At 53.5% G+C, this 21,888-nt stretch overlaps 1 protein-coding gene across 2 annotated transcripts in view; it reads right to left on the reverse strand.

Annotated features, from left to right (window-relative positions):
• CMIP (c-Maf inducing protein) overlaps nucleotides 1–21,888 on the reverse strand; it is a 227,421-nt gene that overhangs the window by 22,219 nt on the left and 183,314 nt on the right. For both annotated transcript variants that reach the window (XM_035024719.1, XM_035024720.1), the window contains exons 6-10: nucleotides 17,142–17,204; nucleotides 14,532–14,612; nucleotides 9,153–9,256; nucleotides 7,682–7,786; nucleotides 1,426–1,779 (exon numbers count right to left, since the gene is read on the reverse strand). In XM_035024719.1, coding sequence (XP_034880610.1) covers nucleotides 1,426–1,779; nucleotides 7,682–7,786; nucleotides 9,153–9,256; nucleotides 14,532–14,612; nucleotides 17,142–17,204 — 707 coding nt within the window. The remainder of the gene's footprint in view (nucleotides 1–1,425; nucleotides 1,780–7,681; nucleotides 7,787–9,152; nucleotides 9,257–14,531; nucleotides 14,613–17,141; nucleotides 17,205–21,888) is intronic.

The following is a 21,888-nucleotide window of genomic DNA, read 5'->3' on the forward strand; positions in this document are numbered from 1 at the left end:
GTGCCCTCGGCTGGCCTCTGCTGCCAGAACTGTGGGCGAGGCCGCAGCTGACCCTGGGGAGGCCTCACCCTCCCCTCTCAGGGGCCAAAGCAAGGACAGAGGAAGTGTCTGGGGTTGCTGCACCCCAACTCTCAAGCCACAAGAAGTCGCTGCACGACGTGGGTGCCTAGGGGAGTGTGTGTGTTTGTGCGAGTACGGGTGCACGTATGCACCACAGGCCTCGGCTTTCCAGCATGTGGGACACCCCTAGGCACCTCCCAAGTCCAGGTCAGCCGCTCACCAGGCAGCCGACACGTGCCTCCACCCTGCAGCCCACGAGCGCACTCTGGGCAACCACAGGTTCACGGGAGAGGCAGAGCGGAAGCCGCAGAGCCGGGCAACAAGCGGGACTCGGCGGAGGCCCGGCAACACGGACCTGCCCCAGGAACCAGGCATCGCCCCGCATCGAGGGGCCCTGGTGCCCGGTCGTTAGACAGGCACCTTGCACTGGTTAGAGGGGACCACACGGTCGCGCGCACAATCCCTCTGAAAAGCCCCCCTGCCACCACCGACTGCGCCTGCAAGTGCCAGCTTCTGCACGCCACGCTCCGTCCCTGCCCACTGGGACACAGAGAAAGACACACAGAGCATGCAGGCGACATGACACAGAAACACAGTCACGTGCTGGCTCGTGCGCAGATCCACACACATACACACAGAGAAACACGCACGCGCTCCAAGTTTTGTGCACAAACGCTCAGAGCCACACATGCGCACTCATAGCTGCTCATGCACAAAGCAGCACAAAGCACCCAGACACACTCACACTTGTGCACACACACACACACAGGCACTCAAAACACACACAGGCCCCTTCAGAAAAATGCACATCCACCTCCAAATGCATACACACACACACACACACACACACACACTCAGGCAACACACACGTGTTGTCACAGCTGCACGGAGCCAAAATCGCTTGAACACACACATGCACTCACAAACTCAGAACGGGCCGCCCCCCCCGCAAAATATAAAGTCATTCACACACTCACAGACACACCTGGGCGCCCGTGGGCTCACGTCCATCCTGGCAGCTGGATGCACACACGTACACACACACGCTCCACCTCACGGACACAGCTGTGTACGTCAGGCTCATGCACACGCCCTGCGCATGTGCCCAAATAAGCAGACACGAACACCGACAGCCCTGCGTGCACCCCCACGTGTGCGCGCGCAATCACGCACAGAGCTTATGTTCACAGACATACACACCCTAAACGTGTGCCCGCACGCCCCGCATCTGCGTCCTGGGCACCCAGTCGCGTTTACGCACACCTCACGTGTGCGCGCTTACACACGTGTGCACACATGCCCAGCATGCCCACCGAGTCCCCCTCTCCCGCCCACTGGTGACAGGCCCGCAGAGGGGACACTCACAGCAGCTTGAGGATTTCCACGTAGCAGCCGAGGGTGCGGTCGGCCTGGGGGCCCAGCTCGATGCTCATGGTGCTGCAGGCAGGGCTGACCATGAGGCAGTCGATGAGGTTGGGCTCGCTGTCGTTGCCCGCGCTGGCCGTGAGCGCCGGCTTGGCAGTGCTGGTATGCTCCACCTCCACGTGGATCTCGCTGGAGGCCACGACCACCGACTTGAGCCGCGCCTCGGACAGCGTGGCTTCCTGAGACACCAGGTCCGGGCTGGGGTGCAGAAGGCGCAGAGGTAAGGTGGGCTTCCGGTCGCAGGGCTGCTGGCAGCCGTTCCGGATCTCCTTCAGGCTGGGGGAGTTGTCGCGGCTGCCGGGAGAGCGGAGGGGGCGCGTGAGCAGGGCCGCCCGCACCGGCCTGAGCCGTCACATACCCCGAAGCGGGTGGTGGTGCCGCGAGCCGGTGGTGTCCTATCCCACCCCACGAGGGAGGAAACTGAGGCTCAGGCTGGGAGAGTGGGTTGCTCCAGGTCTCCGGACGGGGCCAGGCGGAGGTGGCGTCCACCTGTCACTGAAGCTCCGGCTCTAATCCCGGCGCAAAGAAGGCGTTTGACACACATTTGATGAATGGGGGAGTGAACGTTAATCTCTACGTGATACCCACGAGGCCGTGGCCGTCACCTCCACCACAAGGCCCTCCCTGGCCATCTATGAGACCTACTAAGTGCCTTCGCTTCTAGTTGCATCCTGGAGTCTAGCTGCCCCTTTTCCCCCCTGGGGGGGTGGCCCAGGCCTCACCTCTACTGCCCCATCCCTGGCCAGGTGAGAAAGCTCAGCATCTACTCTCCACCTGGAAGCCCACTTCAAAGGGATCCCAAACCCCAGAATTCTAGCCTCCTGCAGTCTGCGGGTCCCTCCGGGTCACCCCTGCTCTTGGCTGAACCCCCAGGTACAGCATCTCCAACCACCTGGAGGACGATGCTTGGTAACAGGGGTTTGCTGAGAAAAGGGCTCCACGGCATCCCTGATGTCACATCCGTGTGGGAAATGCTGGGCCAAACACACTGAAATTAGGCCTCTATATCGCAGGACTTGTCAGAGCCTTGAGGCTGGCTAAAGCACCTCCTCACTCAGTGGGCGGCTCATTAGAGTGAAGGCAATCCCAGAAATGGGCTTCCTTTGTTGGTGTTCCGGCGTGGCACAGCACTGAGGGCTATCCCAGGCCTCACAGATATTCTTAGACCTCTCGGGAAGGCCAGTATTACCACCACCATGTTATCAGTGAGCAGACACTCTCAGAGGTCAAATGTCCTACCCTTGATAACATGGCTTATAAGTGGAGGTGGCTGGGATTTGAAATCAGGTCTCTGACTACATAGCCCTGGCTCTTCACCACCACAGTGGTCCTGTGCAGATCCTCCTCCTCCAAGAAGTCCTCCCTGATTTCTTCCACTCGCCACCTTCACACTTCTGCCCCTGAACTAGAGCTTTCCACCTCTGGCTGGATACTACTCCCCCTTGCGGGCACTTCTGAACATCCTGAAGCCCAATTTGATTAGAATCTCTGGGTTGGGGTCCAGATACCAGTGACTTTCCGGGCTCCCTGTGTGTGCGGTCAAGGTTGAGTCCGCTGCTCCAAGAGGCTCTGAGCATGACAGCATGATCACAAACAGCTGCTGATCCAGGCCCTCCCTAAATGTGCCACACACGTGCCCTGTGCTTGCAAAGAGATGTACACATTCCTGTGCACAAGGACTGGGTTGAGCACAGATTTCGGGTGCAATGCACCTGGAGGGCCCGAACTTCTCCGGCATGTGCCACAAGCCAGGCCTCAGCTGAGCCCACCAAAGATGTTGAATAAGTACACTTTGAACTCTGCTGGGGAATAACAAAACCCATCAGCTAAAGTCAACGGCTGATGGAAAATTGTGTGTGGTCTGGGGCGAGGTTGGGGCGGGGGTGGGAGTGTAACTATCTCCATGGGTTCAGAGCTAATTTGCTACCCAAATACTCAACACTCCATTTCCCTTTGTTTGCCTCTGCCGGGATTTAGGAGTGGATTTTCAAGGCTGTTTGGCTCAGATCGGGTGATTTTCCAGTGAGCTATGCTAACCTGGGTCAAGTTGTCTGTTCTTCTGTGAGTACATCATGTACCCACTGAGAGCACTGTGGACAGGCCCGGAGGACACGGGGCTTTATCTTCCAGGGACTGACCACCAGGATGCGATGGACTTGAGCCCGGCAAAGGTCCCCCAGCATTGCAGCCCTTACGATGACTTCCTGGAGGAACTAACAGGAAACTACTCTGGGCTCTAAGGGGGCTGCGCTGCTCTGAGCTGGGAGCTGGGACAGGCCTATGCAGGAAGCAGCAGGACCTGCCTCGCCTTCCCCAGGCCTCCACCCTGGGCACCTGGTTGCAATCCGCTCAAGGTCACACTTGCCCCCCTCCAGTCCATCCTCCATGTAGCAGAAGCCAGGGGGGAATCTGGAAACTGACAGCTCATCAAGTTCCGTCCTAGTCTGCTTAAAACCTATCGGTGACCCCTGTGCTCTCAGATTACACAACTGAAACACAGGGCCAGCTCTGCCACTCAAAGCGTGGTCCCCAGGCAGCAGCACCAGCACGCCTGGGAGGCTGGAAGACAAGCAGAGTCTCAGGCCCCGGCCCAGCCCTGCTGAATCGGAATGTGCTCAGCACAGGAAGCTTGAGCTGCTCAGCTGTACTAGCCCCCCACGGCCTGGCCAGGCTGCTGTCCTCCCCAACTCCATCTTCGCTTCTCTTCCCCTCGCTCTGCTCTCACACTGTTTCCCTCCCTTTCTCCCCTGCAGCGGCCTTTATCGAGGAGCAGAGTGCTTGCGGATGCTGCAAAGAATGAGAATTCCTGGGCCCACCCGCGAAATGCCGTGTCCCGGGGATTCTGAAGCAGGTGTTTAAGGAGCAGAGATGGAAAAGGTGACTCATGCCAACTCCATCTGCACCTCTGGGCCTTTGCACGTGCTGTTTCCTCTGCCTAGATCACCTTGTCCTGCTTCTTGCCTTGCCAAGAGCCAGGAGCTCTCAACTTAAATATCACCTCTGTGAAGGATCCCTCCCTCACTTCCCCCCAGAGCAGGAGTTCTCAACTCTGGCCACACACTTGACTTGCCTGGGAAGTTTAAAATGAAAAAAGAACAAGAGCAAAAAAACCCAAAACCAAAACCAAAAAACCAATGCCAGGGCCCTCCCAATTAGATCCGAATTACAGTGGATGGGGCCTGGGCACCCCTTTTCCTCTTAAGATAAAACCAGTTTCATGCTGATGCAACAAGAACTCGCCAGAAAAAAGGAGCCCCGGCTGCAGCATTTGCCAGTGTCCTTGGTGAGAATATGCCCACCACGACTGAACCCAAACTATCAAGGAGCCGTCAGGGACTATGGAATTGGGAAATGACGCGCTTCCCAATGCAACAGGACTCCAGCACACCCTGGACAGTGAAGCGCATCAAACTCAGGTGCCAAGCTTCATAAACTTTTACTTGTGGGACACCCAGCCGCCAGATCAGGATTCCTACACCTCGGCACCACTGACATTTGGGGCCGGATCAGTCTCTGCGGGGGGCTGCCCGGACACGGTAGCGTGCTTAGCAGCATTTCCGACTTCTCCCCGCTGCATGCCAGCAGCACCCCTCCTCCCGCCCAGGCTATGGTAACCCAAAAGGTCTCCAGACCTTGCCAAACACCCGCGGGGCTCCCAACTGCGCCCAGCCGAGCGCCACTGACCTAGAGCAAGGTGGGAAATGTTTCTAGGAACCCAGAGGCTTCTCTCATGCCCTTCCAGCTAACGCCCCACCCCAAAGGTGGCCGTCCTTCTGGCCCCCACCACCACACATTCCTTTTGCCTACTCCTGAAATCCCAGGAAAAAGAATCACAACTGTATGTATCTTTTGGGTCTGGCTTCTTTTGCCCAGTTTTGCCTTTGTGAGATTTATTCACTGTTTGTTGCTCTCGTTCATCCGTTCCGTTCTTGCTGTTCTATAGCGTGCCTTTGTGTGGACAGACCCCAACTGTCCATCCATTCTCCTGTCATAGGAGTGGAGGCAGATTTTAGTTAGGGGCTGTTACAAAAAACGCTGCTAGAACATTCCTGTACGTGTCTTCTGATGAACGTCCCCAAAGCTATGAGCAGCTGGGTCACAGGGTACATGTGTGCTTAGCTAATGTGCTGATTTTGTGACGGATAGGTTGAAACTCCCTGACACAGACCACGCTCCCTCGCTACTCCTCCATCTCCTGTCGGCTCTGGGAGGACAAGGGCTCCATCTAACTGGTTCACCTTTGTGCCCTCGGCACCTGGCACATAATGAGCTGTCATCAGACGAGGGCTGAGGGGATGAGAAGGATGAGAGCTGGTTGTTGCTGTCCCCAGGCCCCTGTCTGTGCAACAGTGTGCGCAGTTCCTAATTCTGGTCCCTTCCACCTCTGCCCTTCTCCTGGGGTGGGTGTTGGGAGAGAGATTTCCAGAGTTCTTCTGCTTTTTGCTCCTGAGTCAGGAAAACCTGCTCCAGGGCACTTGGGCAGGGCTTTGAGGACACAGAGGGAAAATTCTGGGAGGTGCTGTTTCCTGCTCCTGCCCCCTCCCAATCCCAGGCCAGGCATCCACCGAGCGGGCCCTGGGAGGCCGACATGAGTCACGGGCCTCGGCAGGAAAGGGAGCCTGAGAATGTGTGACAGTCCGAATGGTTTCCCTGCTTCCTAGGGTGGCCTGAGTTAGAAATGCATGGCGACCGGCTCCGGAGCTGCAATGTGGGAGGCCAAGGGCAAGTGACCGTCCCTGCACACTGGGATGCCGGGATGGTGGTACTAGCCAAGGGCTACCCTTTGACCTGCTGCTGCTTCTTTTTTGTTTCTTTTGCCTTTAATATAACATGCTGTAGGGCACAGAACAAGCGCTTATGAATGCCCTGCATGACATCTTCATGTTCCGGCCCCAGGGGTTCTATCACCTCCTTCTGAACAGGGAAATGATTTAAGAATGGAGAGGTCCCGGTTGAATATCAGGACCTAGGGCTACGGACATTGAAAACAGTCATCCTCCCTTCTCGAGTCCTGTCATGAGAAAATATGCCCTTAATGAGCTTTTGTGGCCCCTTCCCCAAGATCTCAAAGTACAGTGTTTGTTTTAGAAGCTTCATTTGTGCAGATTTTCTGCGTGTCAGAATGCTCCACCACCTTCTCTCTAAGGACAGTAGCTCTAGCTACACACACTTTGGGCCCCTGGGAATTGTGCAGTGTAGCACTGGAACAACTGGACAGGAGAGCTACAGCAGATGCTACCTGGTCCTGCGCATCACATCCTCTCTAATGACCCCAGAGGTCACTGTACAAAGTTCTACACAGACTAGTGGCAACTGCGTCACTCTGCATCCCAGGAGTGAACCTCAGGAAAGAATGGAAGCTGGTAAGTAACTACCCCAGCGCCATCATCCCTCAGGGGAATGGCTCAGACATGTTCCACACAGTCTCCTGGGGGGGTCCCAGTGGGGAATGTGCAGGTGCCTGCCGTGGTCATCAGACCTACTGGCTGTCCTCCCTTCTTGGGTCCCCTCCCAGAGCTTCCTCAGGTTACGTCCCTAATAAGCTGCTTGCCCCCAAACCCTGGAGGACCCAAGGCAGTGACCCTGCCATACCCTTTTCTGGCCACACGCTAGCATATGGTGCCAGTTTCTTGTTTTCGCAGGCTTTCCCCATCTGACTCGATCCTGCGTATCGTAGGCCATCTCCCCCAGTAGCACCTGAAACCGTGCCTGACGCGCACAGGCACTCAAGAAATCCATGCGCACCACGGGCAAAATGAAATTCTGCCGATGGAGACAAGGGAGAAAACCTCCTGCTAGCCCTTGTGCACACGCACGCACACGCACACTCACCCCCCACGCACACCTGCACCTGCATGCACGCACGCTCTCTCTCACACAAGCCCCGATGTGTCACACGCACCAGGTGGTGAGAAATCTTCAGCATCAAACACTTGCTCCTAAAGCCAAGGCAACACAACAGTCTCGCAGTTCCCAGTGTTGATTCACAGTGTTTGCTTTTCCAGTAACATCGCTAGGTTCAGGGCCGGGAATCGGGGAGCGCACGGGCTTGGCAAACACCCTGGGGGCAGTCCCAGCAAACGCCACTCCACCTGCCTGGCTGGCCAAGGTACAAGCCGCCCTCCCCGGTGACTCGGCCCTTCGCAGTCCCCATCCCGAGGTGATGGCGGGCTCTCCTGGGGGTAGCAGGGCTGACCTGTTGATGAACTCTTCATAGCAGGAATAGATGGCAGCCAGGCACACGGCCACCAGGTTGGGCAGGACCCGGGGGTGGGGGCAGTGCCCCGTGGGGCCGTGCATGCTGGAAGAGAGCAGAGCACAGGGTGAGCAGGCCGCTGCAGAATCAGCGCCCACGCAGGGAGGCGGGTGGGGGGCGTGGAGCCCTCCTCAGTGGGTTCGGAGAACAACCCAGTTTTCTGATTCACGGAAAGACTTAGCATACGGTAGTCATATATCCCGGGACAGTCATATTTATGCCTGGGGGTTCTGGAATAATAATTCATAATACCACGTTTTAGTCTCAAAAGTGGCCTGCCTTGAAAGAAAAACGATTATGGTCACCCTGGCCCAGCACAGGGCCTGGGACACATTTGCTAAGTCCTCCCTGGACGCCAGCTGTTGTTATTCATTATGGCTATCGCTGTGCCTCAGTTTTCTCATCTGTAAAATGGAGGCCAATACCGCTACTCCAGGGCTGTCTGGAGCCTGGGCATAATATCTGTAACACTCCTGGAAAATCACTGTGGCCACTGATAAGAGAGGCCTAACCTGAAAAAATTTTACAAAACCATAACTGGGTACTTTAAAGGGACCCTGAAGTCACCAGGGCTCCAGCAGAGGGATACTTCCTTGGGATTTAGAAATGCTTTGTGAGTTCTAGGTGAGTATACTTAGGAAACACATAAGCTTCAAAACCAGCTTAAACAGGCTCTTTTGATTTTCTTAAAAAATGAGAAGAGTCATGACAGTGATCGTTGACATCTGCATCGTGCTGACACAGTTCCTAGTGTTTACGGATATTAGCTCACTGAACTTGCGCATTAACCGAATGAAGCAAGTACTATGGTTCTCATTTTCCAGATAAGGAGACAGAGACACAGGAAGAAAATTTTAAAATCAAAGAAAAAGCAAGCCCTCTCCTCCAAAACACCAGAAGTGAGTAAGAACCAGAAGATCTGGTTTCCTCTTGCCCAGGTTTGGGAGGTGGTTGTTCAAATCCTCCCCATGATGAACCTCTGGGACCAGCGGGGCACTATCCCCTGACGCACCCAGCACTCGTAAACCAAAGGTGTGGAAGGTGTGGGACCCATGGAAACAATCCTATTATTTAGAACTGGTACCATTTCCTGAGTGCCTACTGTGTGTCAGGTACTGTGCCAGGGGCTTCCTCATGTATCACCTTATTTAATTATGCAACAACCCCTGTGGACAGTGGAGTAAACAGGACCAGAGAGGTACAGCAACTGGCTTAATGTCACACAGCTTGTAAGCGTCTCAGACCACATGGGGTCAGGAGGACCCAGATGACCCCCTTAGAAGATGAGATGCTTGGGGCCTTTGAATACAAGCAGCTTCTCTCTGGGCATCAGTGGCGTGAGTAGTTCTGGGGTGGAGAGGAGAGTTGGCTGGTAGACAAGGTGGGGAGGGGGTCCAGCTGGGAAACCCACCTTTGAATGAACTTCTTTACCACCTCCATCCCCGCGTTGAGCTCGTTCAAGGCGAGGATGTACTCCTGAGTAAACAGCCTCAGTCGTGGGCACTTCCCAAAGTCCTGCAGAGAGAGCAGAGGGAGAAGCTGGGGGAGGCTGCAGAGGAGGCCAGGATCCCAGAAGGGGCCACGGGACCCTGCTCTGCCCACAGCTGTTGGTGTGGAAGGCAACGGGGAGACACCAGCGACTCCTCTTTCTAGAAAGCGCACGTTTTTCACTTCAAGAACCTGGCCTCGTCACACTCTTGCTTACACCCTTCGATGGCTGCCCTGTTTCTTCTCCTGAGCAAGAGGGCAGGAAGGAGGTATAAGAACCAGACATGGTCCCAGGGTGAAGCTGGTTCCCAGTCATGGGCTCCTCAGATGGCTCCCTCCTGCTCTAGGCTGACCCCAGCCACCCACTGGGTTCCAGAAAATACTTAAGGAGCATTTGAGGACTTTGTTCTTTTAGTTGTAGAAAAAGCTACCCTCATATGGCACATGGAATCAAAAAGGCAGATGAGACTGACAAACAAGCTTGAAAAAGGCTGGCTGGACAGGTAATGGTGTGTGTGTGAGAGATGTGGGGTGTGGGAGGGTATGTGTGAGAGACGTAGGGTATGGGAGGTGTGTGTGTGAGAGACGTGGGGTATGGGAGTGTGTGTGTGAGGGACGTGGGGTGTGGGAGGAGGTGTGTGTGTGTGTGAGAGAGGTGGCGTGTGAGAGTGTGTGTGTGAGATGAGTGTGGGAGAGGGACATGGGGTGCGGGAGGAGGTGTGTGAGAGACATAGGGTGTGGGAGGGTATGTGTGAGAGACGTAGGGTATGGGAGGAGATATGTGTGTGTGTGAGAGACATGCAGTGCGGGAGGAGGTGTGTGTGAGGGACGTAGGGTGTGGGAGGGGGTGTGTGTGAGAGACGTGGGGTGTGGGAGGAGTTGTGTGTGACAGACGTAGGGTATGGGAGGAGGTGTGTGTGAGAGACATATCATGTATGTGTGTGTGAGGCTTATGGCCTGGGAATGGAGGTGTGTGCCCTGGACAGTGAGTGGCTGGTATGTGTCTGGCGGTCCATGTGAAAGGGGCGCAGGCAGGAGGGAGGAGAGGGTAAATCTGCTCAATGTTAGGGGAAGGTCCCAGCCCCCAGGGGCGAGGACGTTTCCATCCACCGGCTCGGCCTGAGTCCCCGCATCTCACCTCAGCTGATGCCTAACTAAGGGGCACTGAGCAAGGACAGAGGGACTCCTCCCTGCTCCAATGAGTGGCATCATTGGACACCTCTGTTTTCTTCGCTTCCCCAACACAGCACATCAACGGGGCAGGTGACAGAGTTCAGCTGAGTGGAGAGGCACATCTCCTTGGTGGCTGCTGGCTCAGGGACTTGTCAGGAGAGGAGACATGATAGCCAGGAAAGGACCCTATGTCCGTTCCCACATTCACGGGTAGGGGCCTGGAGGGGTGAGGCCTGCTGGGACAGCAGTTCTATTCATGGACTTCTCAACCTGGGGGCTGGGTTGTGAACAGTCAGGAGGGGCGTGAGGTGTGGTGTGTGAGGAGGGTGACCCGCCAGACATCAGGGGGAAGAGTCACATCTCCAAACTCATCTGCCCTCTTCCTGCCCCCACTAAGTGGAACCCATTCAGTAAAAAGCAATTGGATCGGCATTCTCATTTAAGATAAAAGAGCGGAGACTTTCTTCACGGCTCTAACTGATTCTGCAGGCCCTCGAGAAAGCTCAGAGGAGAACCCGTCCCTCCCACGCCCTCCTGCCTGCTCCCAGAAGCAAGTTTCTAGAGCTGCTTGGTGCTTCTTCACCTGGAGTAAAGAGGCTGAATTATAGTCCTCAAGACAATGAGGGGCCTCATTGCTTCCATTCTCCCTACCAGGCTGATGCTCTTACATAAGGAGGGAGGCAGAAGCCACGGGGAAAGCTCAGCAGGAATATACATGCATGTGTGTGCACAGATCCACACCCACACAAACACACACACTCACATACACAGAGCACTGGGCTAGATAAGGCCCCTGCCTGAAGAGAAAACGGAAACTTGATGGTGCTTCCAAACTGAGGAAGACCTCTCAAGTCCTCTAGTGCCCTGGAAAAAGGTGACAGGAAGGCTGTGTGGCCCTCTCGGGGCCTCACTGTCTCTGTTGTGGAGTGAGGGCTGTAACCATGGATCTCTATGCCCCCCTTTCACTTCGAAGGGTTTAGGAGTCCATGAAAACTGCTCTAACTCAACCCTGCTAAAGATAACCGTCCTTATCTTTGCTATTAGATTTCTGGAGAGTCAAGATCATTTTCTTGGAAATGAACATTATGAGATGGGTCTGATGGCCTTTTGACGTGTGGGGGAGGGACATTTTACCTCTTTGGAAAAGCTAAAAATGCTCCTCCTGGAAAGTAGGTGGTCAGATCACCCAGTGGTCCACCAGGGACCACAGCCACTCTTGAGAATACAGTTTAACAAACTGTTTAGAATCTCCAGGAGAACATTCTAGAGGACTGCTTCCATTTGTGTCTAATTTTTATTTCAGTCCTGTGAGTAACTCTCTGAGACTCTTCTCTAAGATTCAGTGTACTCATCCATGAAATGGGACACGTGATACATTTGCCAAAAGATGCACCCTGAGGATAAGGGAAGCTCTAAAGTCCCAGAACACCTCTGTGGTCTATGATTTCCTCCAGCTCCCAAATGTTCCAGTGCCTCCTTAATGAGAAACGCTGCACGCACAGTGAAGAGAAGCCACTGCTCGTGTGATGTTGACAGTCGTGTAGCTGGTGGCAGGCGAGACACACCCATTAACCAGTGACTAGACTCCCCACGCCAGCCGAGAGCCCCAGCTCAAAATAGTGCCTCTGGCCCATGGCCGGGAAATAAGCTGTAGGGAGCACGAAATGAGTGACACCAAAGGTCGGCCATGCTTCCTGTGCCTACAGAAGCCACGATCACTGCTTCACATGCTTCTGTCCTTCTGCGGAAGGGACTAATCCCCCTCCCTCCTATCTACAGTTCTCTTCTAACAGAGTTCATGGCATGTAATTAGATGCCAAGAGCAAAGAGCGACACGGAGCTTTATTGTATCCCCAGACGCTGAGGATCACTTGGGGAGCTCTTTAAACGTCAAGTGAGAATTCATGCCTGAAGGTCCCTGATCTCTGCCAGGCCACAACAGATGCTATAAACTGTGGATTTGCCCTGTAGCTGTTCTGAATTTTATCCAGAAAATTATTACATGGTCAACACTCTAGGCCCATAAAACTAACCAAATATAAGGGAGATGTTGTATGGTTAAGCCGTGGGAGGCTGGCCTGAATCTGGACTCTCTTCCCTCGGAAATCAGATGTCCCAAAAGAAGCGTTATTAAACAGCCTATTGATGACCACAGAATATGCAAAAATGTTTCTGTGCCCGAGGAAGCATGGGCCCAGACCGTATACCCTGGGGGTTTGGCTCTGTCATTGGTAAGTTGTGATAGGAAGGTCCTTTGCAAAAGAAACTCTGAAATCTCTGCTCTAGACTCTGAAAGGGTACAACCCTCACCTCACACCACCTCCACAGTGACTTTAAAGTGAACAATCAGAAATCTTTTCCTCTCAGAAGCCTGAAGCCAGAGAGTGCCCCTGAAACGATAAAAGCCCAAATTAGGGCACAAATTCACGCTCTCCACCACTACCATGGGGAACTTCTTTGTTAGTCCCGGAGAAAAAACTGGATGGAGTATTCTCCTCTCCACTGTGTTGTGAAAATCAGAAAGGTATTTATCTCAAATCAGGGAAGATCTCAGAAATAAGCAGCAATTCAATTATGGTGTGGGACTGCCCAGGGCAGACAGCGGTAAAGAGAACCCATAAGGCGCCGGCACCATTCAATTACGAGTGGCTGCTGGAATGCTGTGTTGAGACAGATTCGGAAGCTCTCTCTGGGCTCGGCAGGAAGAGTGCTGTAATCGATTGATGATGTCTGCCGTGAGTGTGGCTGGGGCATAAGAGGACACGTGTCATACACTTCTGTCCGGACTGGGGCTAGGGCATTGGTGTGGAGACACAGTGGTCTTCACATGCTGAATCTTGACAGGGCAGGGGGGCAGCTGTCGTGGGTACCCCACATCCGACTCAGTGCCCCAACGTGTGCTGAAATTACAGAGATGCCTCCCTATCACCCAGGTGACCTGAGTCCACGTTGGTGGCTGGCTCTGTAGAGCACATTGGAACACTGGCCCTCACGTTCGACGGCTGCTCCTCGGCACCCCTCACGAGCACTCGGGGCTACTCATCGGTTCCCTGAGTGACCTATGGAGCCTTTCTGGGTCCCAGACACCTCACCCGTGAAAGGGGCTCCCGGGCTTTCATAAGGGTTAAATGACATGTGACATGCTAGAGTGTCACATTGTGTCTGGCTCTCAGAAGGTGCTCAGTAAATATCTATGAGTAGATGTTATTCTCATTCGTAGCTGTGGCCCCTGGGGCCAGTGAGTGGACTCTGCTAAGCCTCAGTTTCCCCACGTGCAACATGGAGAAAGCAATGATATTTGCTACTCTCACTGAACTGATAAGAACGCCAAGGGGCCATCATGCACACTGCCAAGCCTTTATTCTATTCAGATTGCCTTTGTTTCCCCTGATGTCTTTTTGCAGTTCCAGGATCCCATGCAGGACACCCCGCTACATTTAGTCCTCCTGTCGCCTTAGGCTCCTCTGGGCTGTGACAGTTTCTAGGCTTTTCTTGGTCTCGACGGCCTGAACAGTTTTGAGCAGTGCTGGTCAGGTGTTTTGCGGAATGTCCCTCAACGGGGACCGGACTGATGTTTCTCTCAGGACTAGACGGGGCCTGTGGGTTTAAGAGAAGAAGCCCCGAGAGGTACGGCGCCCTGTTCATCACACCGTCTCAGGGTGCAGGCCCTCACGTGACTGTGGCTGCTGACCGTGACCCACTGGCCGCGGCTGTGACTTTAGGTTTCTCCATCATACGGTCACTCTTCTGCCCTTTTCCATACTGTGCCTCTGGAAGGACACTGTGTGCACGGCCCCACTGAAGAGGTAAGGAGCACCACCCCCTCCTTGAGGGTGGAGTGTCTGTAGACATTTGTGACTCTACGCATGGGAAACTCCTCTCTTCTCCCCCAGCCACACATTTCTGTTATTTTTACTGTGAGAAAGATTCTTCCCGTTGCCTTAAGAGAAGAAGATAGAGCCAAGGAGGACAGGCTGCATGAACACCCCAATTTCAACAGAATCCGAACCCCAGTCCCTGGCTGTCAGGCCAGGCCAGCCAACCCTGTTCCCCAAATCTTTGGGGAATGGCGAAAGGCTGGGGAAAAGTGAAAGACTGGCTTTGCAGTCGGGCCGTCAGGGGAACTCACCATGTTATGCTTGAGGATTCTCTGGACCACGGGAGTGAACACTTCGATGACCACCATGGACCGGGGCCGCTCTCTGCAGTGCTGGGGAGACAGAAGGGCACGGTCAGCACCGAGCCTGGCAGGGTCCACAAGCCTGTGGCCTGTGGCTCTTAAAGTCTGAGACTGTGGGGCTCCTGGGTGGCTCCGTCGGTGAAGCGTCTGCCTTCGGCTCAGGTCATGATCCCAGGGTCCTGGGATCAAGCCCCGCATTGGGCTCCCTGCTCGGCGGGAAGCCTGCTTCTCCCTCTCCCTCTGCCTCTCCAGCACATGCTCTCCCTTGCTCTCTCTAATCTCTGAAGATTAAATCAAATCTGTAAAAAGAAATAATAAATAAAGTCTGAGCTTTCATCAGATGGTACAGACAGGGGTCCACTTGGACATGTCCTGATTTACCCCAGCGACACTGTAGCACTGAGGATCAGAGGACATGGTCTAACAGAGGAGTCTCTTGAAAACTGGGTGCAAGAATGCCAGGGGTTTAGTGTCTGGACCCCAGAATCTTGAAAGTTCTGTGGCTTTTCAGTTGTTGGCTTTGATAGGCTGGCAGCAGTCTGCAGGCCATCAAATGCCCCTCTCAGATGTACTTTACTTCATCAGCGTGTTTTGTTTTTCAAACTGAAATTGAAGGCCTACGGGTGGAACAGAGGAAACCCCACCACGCGAACATATTTATAACCTGCCCGGGCCTGAAAGTGCTGAGTTTCTAACCCCTGGATGAGGACCCTGGACGTGGGATATTAGAAATCAGGGCTTTCCTGGGAAATCCAAGATCAATAAAGCTTTCCTCAGATCTTAGGGTTCTGGTTTTGAAATCTGGGAGGCGAGGCTGCCCAGGCATGTCCAGTGTGTCCCAGCGTGGACCCAGGGGGGGCTGCTTCGTTCCCCCTCAAGCTCTCCTCTCTGGGCAGGCCGCCTGGTGGGTGGGGCACTGAGGTTGGGACTCCGACGCCCCGAGGGAAAACAGCCTGAAGGCTCACGGGCCCCCTAGGCTCAGACCCTTCCCTCCAAAGGACAGGGCAGCCTTCTATTTCAGGACCAACTGGAGTTCTATCAGGAAATGCCAAAAAGAATGGTTTCTTCTACATCATGAGTTTTCAAACCAGGAACCCGCAGGTATAATTTACTTTGAACGAAGGTCCACTGTTTTAAAAGAACAAGAGTTTGAAAACCATGGCATCTGGGAGAAACCATACAGCTTGAGAGGAGAACAAGGAACAGATTTGGATGAAATCGGACAAAATATTGAGAGAGGAGATGACCTGCTGTGATAGGTAAGGGAGCAGGATATGAAGCGCTGGGATATGTGACCCCACCCCGCTTGGGGCAGCGCTGGGGTCCAAGAAGGCCCGTGTTCTAGTTGTCTTTAGCCTCACTGAGGCCCAGGGAAGAGGGGGCCTCGATTCAGCACCGAAGCCTGATGCCTGTGCCGACATGCTCTTGCACACACACGGGCGCAGACGCAGCCAGACGCTCCCCTGCTTGGCCCAGAAGGCACACACTGCCATGTGCCCGGACACGCACACTGAGAACACACCCGGGTGCTTTGGGCCGGCAGGCTGGGTCCAGCCTCTGCTCTGTGGGTTGCCGGAAAAGGTCTCCTGCTGGAGACACTGGGCCCAAGGGGATAACGCGACCCTGTCTCCGTAATCTCTGAAGCTCCTGCCCTCTGACAAACAGAGAGCATGCTCTCTGAGCGGGGTGCAGAGGCAGTAGGGCACGGCAGTCCCCTTCCCTCCAGAAACCACCGGGCCTCCCAGGTGCCTGCTTTGCCAGGCCACGTGCTCATCTCGCTGGTGGACGTAGTCCACGCCCCCCGCCAAGGACAGGATGTGGCTGTGGAAGGAGCCAGGGGGGGAAGGAGCATGAGTGAAGTGAGTCAGCAGGTGCTAGAGCAGAGAGCGCTGGGGTAGCAGCAAACCCTGCGTCTCTCCAAGGACATCAAATCATTACAGTAAAAAAAAAAAAAAAATCACAAGCAAAGAACAAAACAGGATTGCCTGCTGGTTCAGCCCCCTGACCGCTGCAGTGTGTTTTCAGAGTGAGGGATGGCTGGTACCCGACATGCCCTGGGCACGTTCCGTGTAAACCCCCTGCAAGCCTGACTCTGGGTCCAAGGGAGAGGATGGGCTGCTCTGTGGCTCCTCCCGGCTAACCTGGCATCCCCTGTCTGTTTTCCCTGTTCAGGAAAAGCCCCATGGCTGTGTCCCACTGTGGGCCAGCCGGTGCTCAGAGGAGCCGTGGCTAATAATAAACCAGCTCTGACGTCAGGAACCCAGAAAATCTGCTACAAATTTCTCCCAAGACAGCTACCAAGATATTCCAAGGAAAAGCCGGATGCTCCTCGCTGACCCACTGGTTTGGACCCTGGGCCTTGTTTATCACCTGTCTGGCAGAAGACAGCGGTAACTCTAAGAACAGGCTGCCTGACTTGCCTTCTGGCTCTGTCTGGGGCCCTGACCCAGGTCGGGGAAGCCTGGGTTTTCAGCAAATTATGCAAAGCCAACCCCCAGCATGCACACACGGAGGCAGGCTGCCTCCTGCAAATACAGCCCCATTTCAGTCATGCCATACCTTGCAAAAGAATTCACAGAGATCTGGTGGTGGATGGTTGTTTTCCAGCAAAGGAGCAATTGCCTGAAAGATTACAAACAAATGTCAGCTGGAATCTCTAGAAATGAATCCTACTGGGGTCGGGGGGCTCATGGCACCCACTGAGATGCTGACAGAAGCTCGGGGCTGCCCTCAGGGCAAATGCACACCAACAGGGGCTCCGTAACCTGCTGACATCCATCCACGTCGCCCTCAGTTCAACAGGCCCGGACTACGGGGCAGGACAGGATCGTGGTTCTAAGCCCAGGCACTGGGGGCAGGGTCCTGGGTGCGAGTTCTAGTTCTGGCGCTTACTACAGCCTGTTAGAACAAGCTATTTCCTCTCTCTTAATGCCCGAGTTCCCACCTGGGAAGCGGAGCAGAGAGTCACCAGAAGAACGGGAGGGAAGGCCTGCAGGACGTTTAGCAGGGACCTTGTTCTCAACCCACTGGATGTCAGTCACAAGCCTGAGCCAGTTGTGACAATCAGAAAGCCTCCTGACACGCTTCATTTCATATTAAGGCAGGTTGGAATATCTAACACCCGCTGAGTTCATGTCTCACCAAGGCTTCTTAGGCTAGCTGTACAGTTCTTACTGGTTCCCACTGCCATTTCTCTACAAGGTTCCCATGGCCTGAACATCGTCTGATTCTTGATTTTTCCTCCCCTTTCATAATTTCTGTTTTAATGATTGTGCTAAACTTCAGATTCAAATAAAATATCTGAACAACTGAAAAGAAACGTGTCCAGACATTGCCAAATGCCTCATGGGGGACAAAACTACACTGAATTGAGGACCCTTGGTATAAAGTCTGAAATAGGGCCGGCTCTCCATAAATGTTAGTTACTGGATGGTTAATGCCTATGTGAAGTCCACTCATGTTCCTGTTTGCACACTGAGCACAAGATTAGCAACAAGGAGACCCAGGACCCAGCACCAAGACTGCCAGGCTGGGTGACCCTGAGTGAGCAACTCAACCTCTCTGGGCATCAGTCTTCTAGCCTATAAAATGCGGAGAACTAGAGTGACTGACTCACAGGGTTGCTGGGGGAATTTGATAAGAGAAAACTGTAGAAGCTTTGGAGACTCAGCCTCAGGATAAGCCCATTGCCACCATCACGGGGCGGGGTGGGGGGGGCTGTCTTGGGCAGTACTGGACACAGCGGCAAGGGGTGGCGATTCTGCCCGACTCCCAGGAGGGCTCTGTGAGGACACGCTCTCCCCATCACTGACTTCCAGGCTCAGACCCTGCCTGTTCAATCTCAGAGGTCTCGGTGGTCTGTTCCCTGCAGTGATGCCTTTGGATATGGGTAGGGACCTCTCAGCAAGGCCTTCCACCAGGCTTGGGACCATCAGGGAAAGGAAGCATCACTGGATGCCAGGAAAAGATGACCTCACTTCTGCGAATGCACCTCTGTGAAGGAGGACGTCAGTGATACTGAGGTTCTGCCGTGGAGCACCACCAACCAGGCTGACCAATGGCCCAGGGTCTTACCTGTCTAGGGCAGCACCATCCAGCACGGTGTAGATCACGTGCAGGGTTGAGCCCCTTCACTCATGTCAGGCCCCTCTTTCTCGAGAATGAGTCAAGGAATAAAGGAGTGGGAAGGATTTAAGTGCCCAGAGTGGGCGTCAGGCGGCGACTCTGTGCTTCCATGCTATTATCTCATTTGATCCTCATGACAACTCGGTGAGGTCAAGCAGGAGCTATTCCCATTTGTACAGATGAAGACACAGAGGGTAGGGGAGGTTACCAGTCCTGCCCTGGTCACAGAATTATGATTATTTTAAAAGGTATGATTAATAAAAAGAGCTTATATTCCGTGGACTCTTTCTATAAGCCTGGTCCTTGGCTGAGCATGTTAGGTACATTAGCTCACTGAACCTTCCCAGGAACCCTGTAAGAAAGGCACTGTTGCCATACCCATTTCATAGATGAGAAGACTGAGCCTTAATGTGTCATATCAGCTGAAAATGATCGGAATGGCCATCTGGTTAAATAAAAATATTTTAGAGCCAGTAGAAAGTATGCGGTGGGCCAACAGTCCTCAACTAGGGTTGACTCTGCCTCCCAGGGGATGTTGGCACATCTGGAGACATATTTTTGATCATCACGACAGGGAAAGGTTACCGGCATCTAGCGGGTTGAGGCAGGGATGCTGCTCAACATCTACAATGCCCAGGACCGGCCCCCCAGAAGCAATGATTCATCCCCAAATGTCACAGGTACTGAAGCTGGAAACCGTGGGGCACATAGGCACGAAGAGACTTGAAAGCATCCCCAAGACGTGTTACATGAAAGACCCAACGCAGAACAGCCCATCTAGCAACGCATCATCAATGCTGAAAACAAAAAATAAAAACACAACCGTATCCGTGTGGCTTGTTGTCACTACCTGAAAACCGCCAGGGGCTTTCTCTGAAGAGGACAGTGGGATGGGGTGAAATCCTTTTCTTCCTTCCTTCCTTCCTTCTAATGAAATTATTTTCATGGAATACTTGCAAAAGTATTTTTAAAGAATATCTTAAAGATATTTTCAATACAATAAAACTAAAGTTCTCCCATTACTTGCCCAAGGTCACAGCTAGTGAGGGGTGGGCCCGGGGTCTACACCGGCTCAAAACTTGAGCTCACGTTGAGCTTCAAGCACGTGGGACAGCAGCTGGGGTCTGGGCTCCAGGTCCATGCACGTCCAGTGATGTGCCAACTGTTACCAGCACAGAGAGATGCCCGACCCCAGATGGGCCGCATAAAACCAACTCAGGTTACTTGTGAAAGTATTTCTGAAAAGCAAGCACATTAAAAACATACCAAGCCCCGCTGGGAGAAGACTAATTGCTAACCGGTCAAATCAGATAATGTCATCTCTGGACAGGAAGGCGGCTTCCCAGTAATGATAAGGGCACTGGTAATCAAGAGCACTGAAAGGGAGGCTGTAAAATGCAGGGCTGAGGGGCAGACCTCAGATCAAATTCTTCTCTGTTCTCAGGCACGTCTGTTGAGCAGGGGAGCTTAGCCCAGCCCAATTAAGGGGTCAGCCTCACCAAATTAGCTGGATAAAAGCAGCCTGGATCGCTCAGATCAAAATTCCTTTCCCAGGCTCATCCCCAGTCCAAAGCCCTCACCCTTCTTCCAGGGTTGAAGAGTGGGAGGAGGGGGGTGGATCCACAAGGTGGTGCCAGCAGGGAGAGGAAGAGGCCAACTCCTTCCTTGGTACCCATGTCCCCGCCTGCTTTGCCAGTCTCACTGCTCTTTCTCGTGCTGGGCCCTCTCCCGGGACTGCCTTTCCCTGGAGCACTCCTACCCCTCCTTTAAGATCCAGTTTGCTCACCTCCACCTGCAAGCCCTCTGTCATCCTCCTCCCAGCACCCTCACTGGCAGAGGATGTTAGGTATCTGCCCGCTGTGCTCCCCTAACACTCCAAACGAATCTCAACCCCTAATTACCTGCCGACCTGCCAGGTTCTTCTAGCACACAATAAATCTCTCAATAGCAGCTCTAGGTCTGTGGAACAGAGACTAGTGTTTGGTACATAATTGTCCTTACATGTCAACAAATGTTTGTTAAATGAATTTATTAATTAGTGGTATACCAGAGAAAGGTGGTGGTGGTGAGTGGGGGCACCCAGGATGACAATTTCCCTGTTCTGGCAAGAGAAGGCAATGAATGAGCGGTTAGGATGCAGCAAGGGGAAGAAAAAAAAAACTTTTATATTTTTAGCAAATTCTCACTGAGCACCTACTATGTGCCAGCCACTGTAGGCGGGACTCCACAGAAGCTGCTGCCTTTACTCTCCATAATAAGTAGCCTAGGACCCACCTCCTTTGGTACCCACAAGACCCAGCTGGGGTGAGGAGGGTGAATCTCCAGGCTGGGCTCGCCAGGACCAAGTGGGTGGGCCTACGAAATCTTCATTTGGCTCAGAGGGGCATGGAGTTGGCATCTTGCCCCTGTTTCAAAGGCTGTAGCCGCAGGACCGCTGGGGCAGGTGAATGTCCTTTCTGGGCACATAAGGCTTTGCCTCTCACTTCCATCTCAAGTTCTGCCTCCCTATTTCCCACGTCCTTATACTTTACACTCCAGCAATGCTAAAGCTTCCAGAATATACCATGTTGTTTTACATCTCTATGTATGTTTTGTTTCCTCTCTCTGGAATGCCTTTACTCTGTTTTGCCATCTGGCGAACTCCTATTGATCCTTCAAAACCCAGTTCAGACATCACTGCCTCCAGGAAGCACCATGGCTTTTTCTCCCAGGTGAGTTTATCACTCTCCTCTCTACGCTACATCCTGTTTTTGCCGTGGTCTCATCTGTCTTCCTACAATAGATGATAAACCCCTTGGGAGCAGGGCCTGTCTTCATTACCTATGGATTCAAATACATGGCACAGTGCTTGGCACCCAGTAGCTGCAACCTCATTTCTCTCTAGTGAGAGTCACATTTCAGAGCTTAAAATCACCCAGGAAGCTATTTTACCCCAAAGATGCTTACATCATAGTCAAGTCCCAGAAAATATGACCTCACTTTGTGTACCGGAGAGAATTAAATCCAGGTTCTATACGTGGATTAATTAGGAGACATGTCCTGGGGCAAGAAAGAGACCGTTCACCTCTCAGCTAATAGGGTTATGCCTCTGAATAAATTATATGCTCTCTGCCATCTGCCTTCAACTCCCCCCAGCACACTCAGGAAGGAGGAGGCAATGAAGACACATTTGTTACAAACC

This window comes from Mirounga leonina, unplaced genomic scaffold, assembly GCF_011800145.1.
Source record: "Mirounga leonina isolate KUSES-001 unplaced genomic scaffold, KU_Mleo_1.0 Mir_180, whole genome shotgun sequence".
NCBI classification, from domain to species: domain Eukaryota; kingdom Metazoa; phylum Chordata; class Mammalia; order Carnivora; family Phocidae; genus Mirounga; species Mirounga leonina.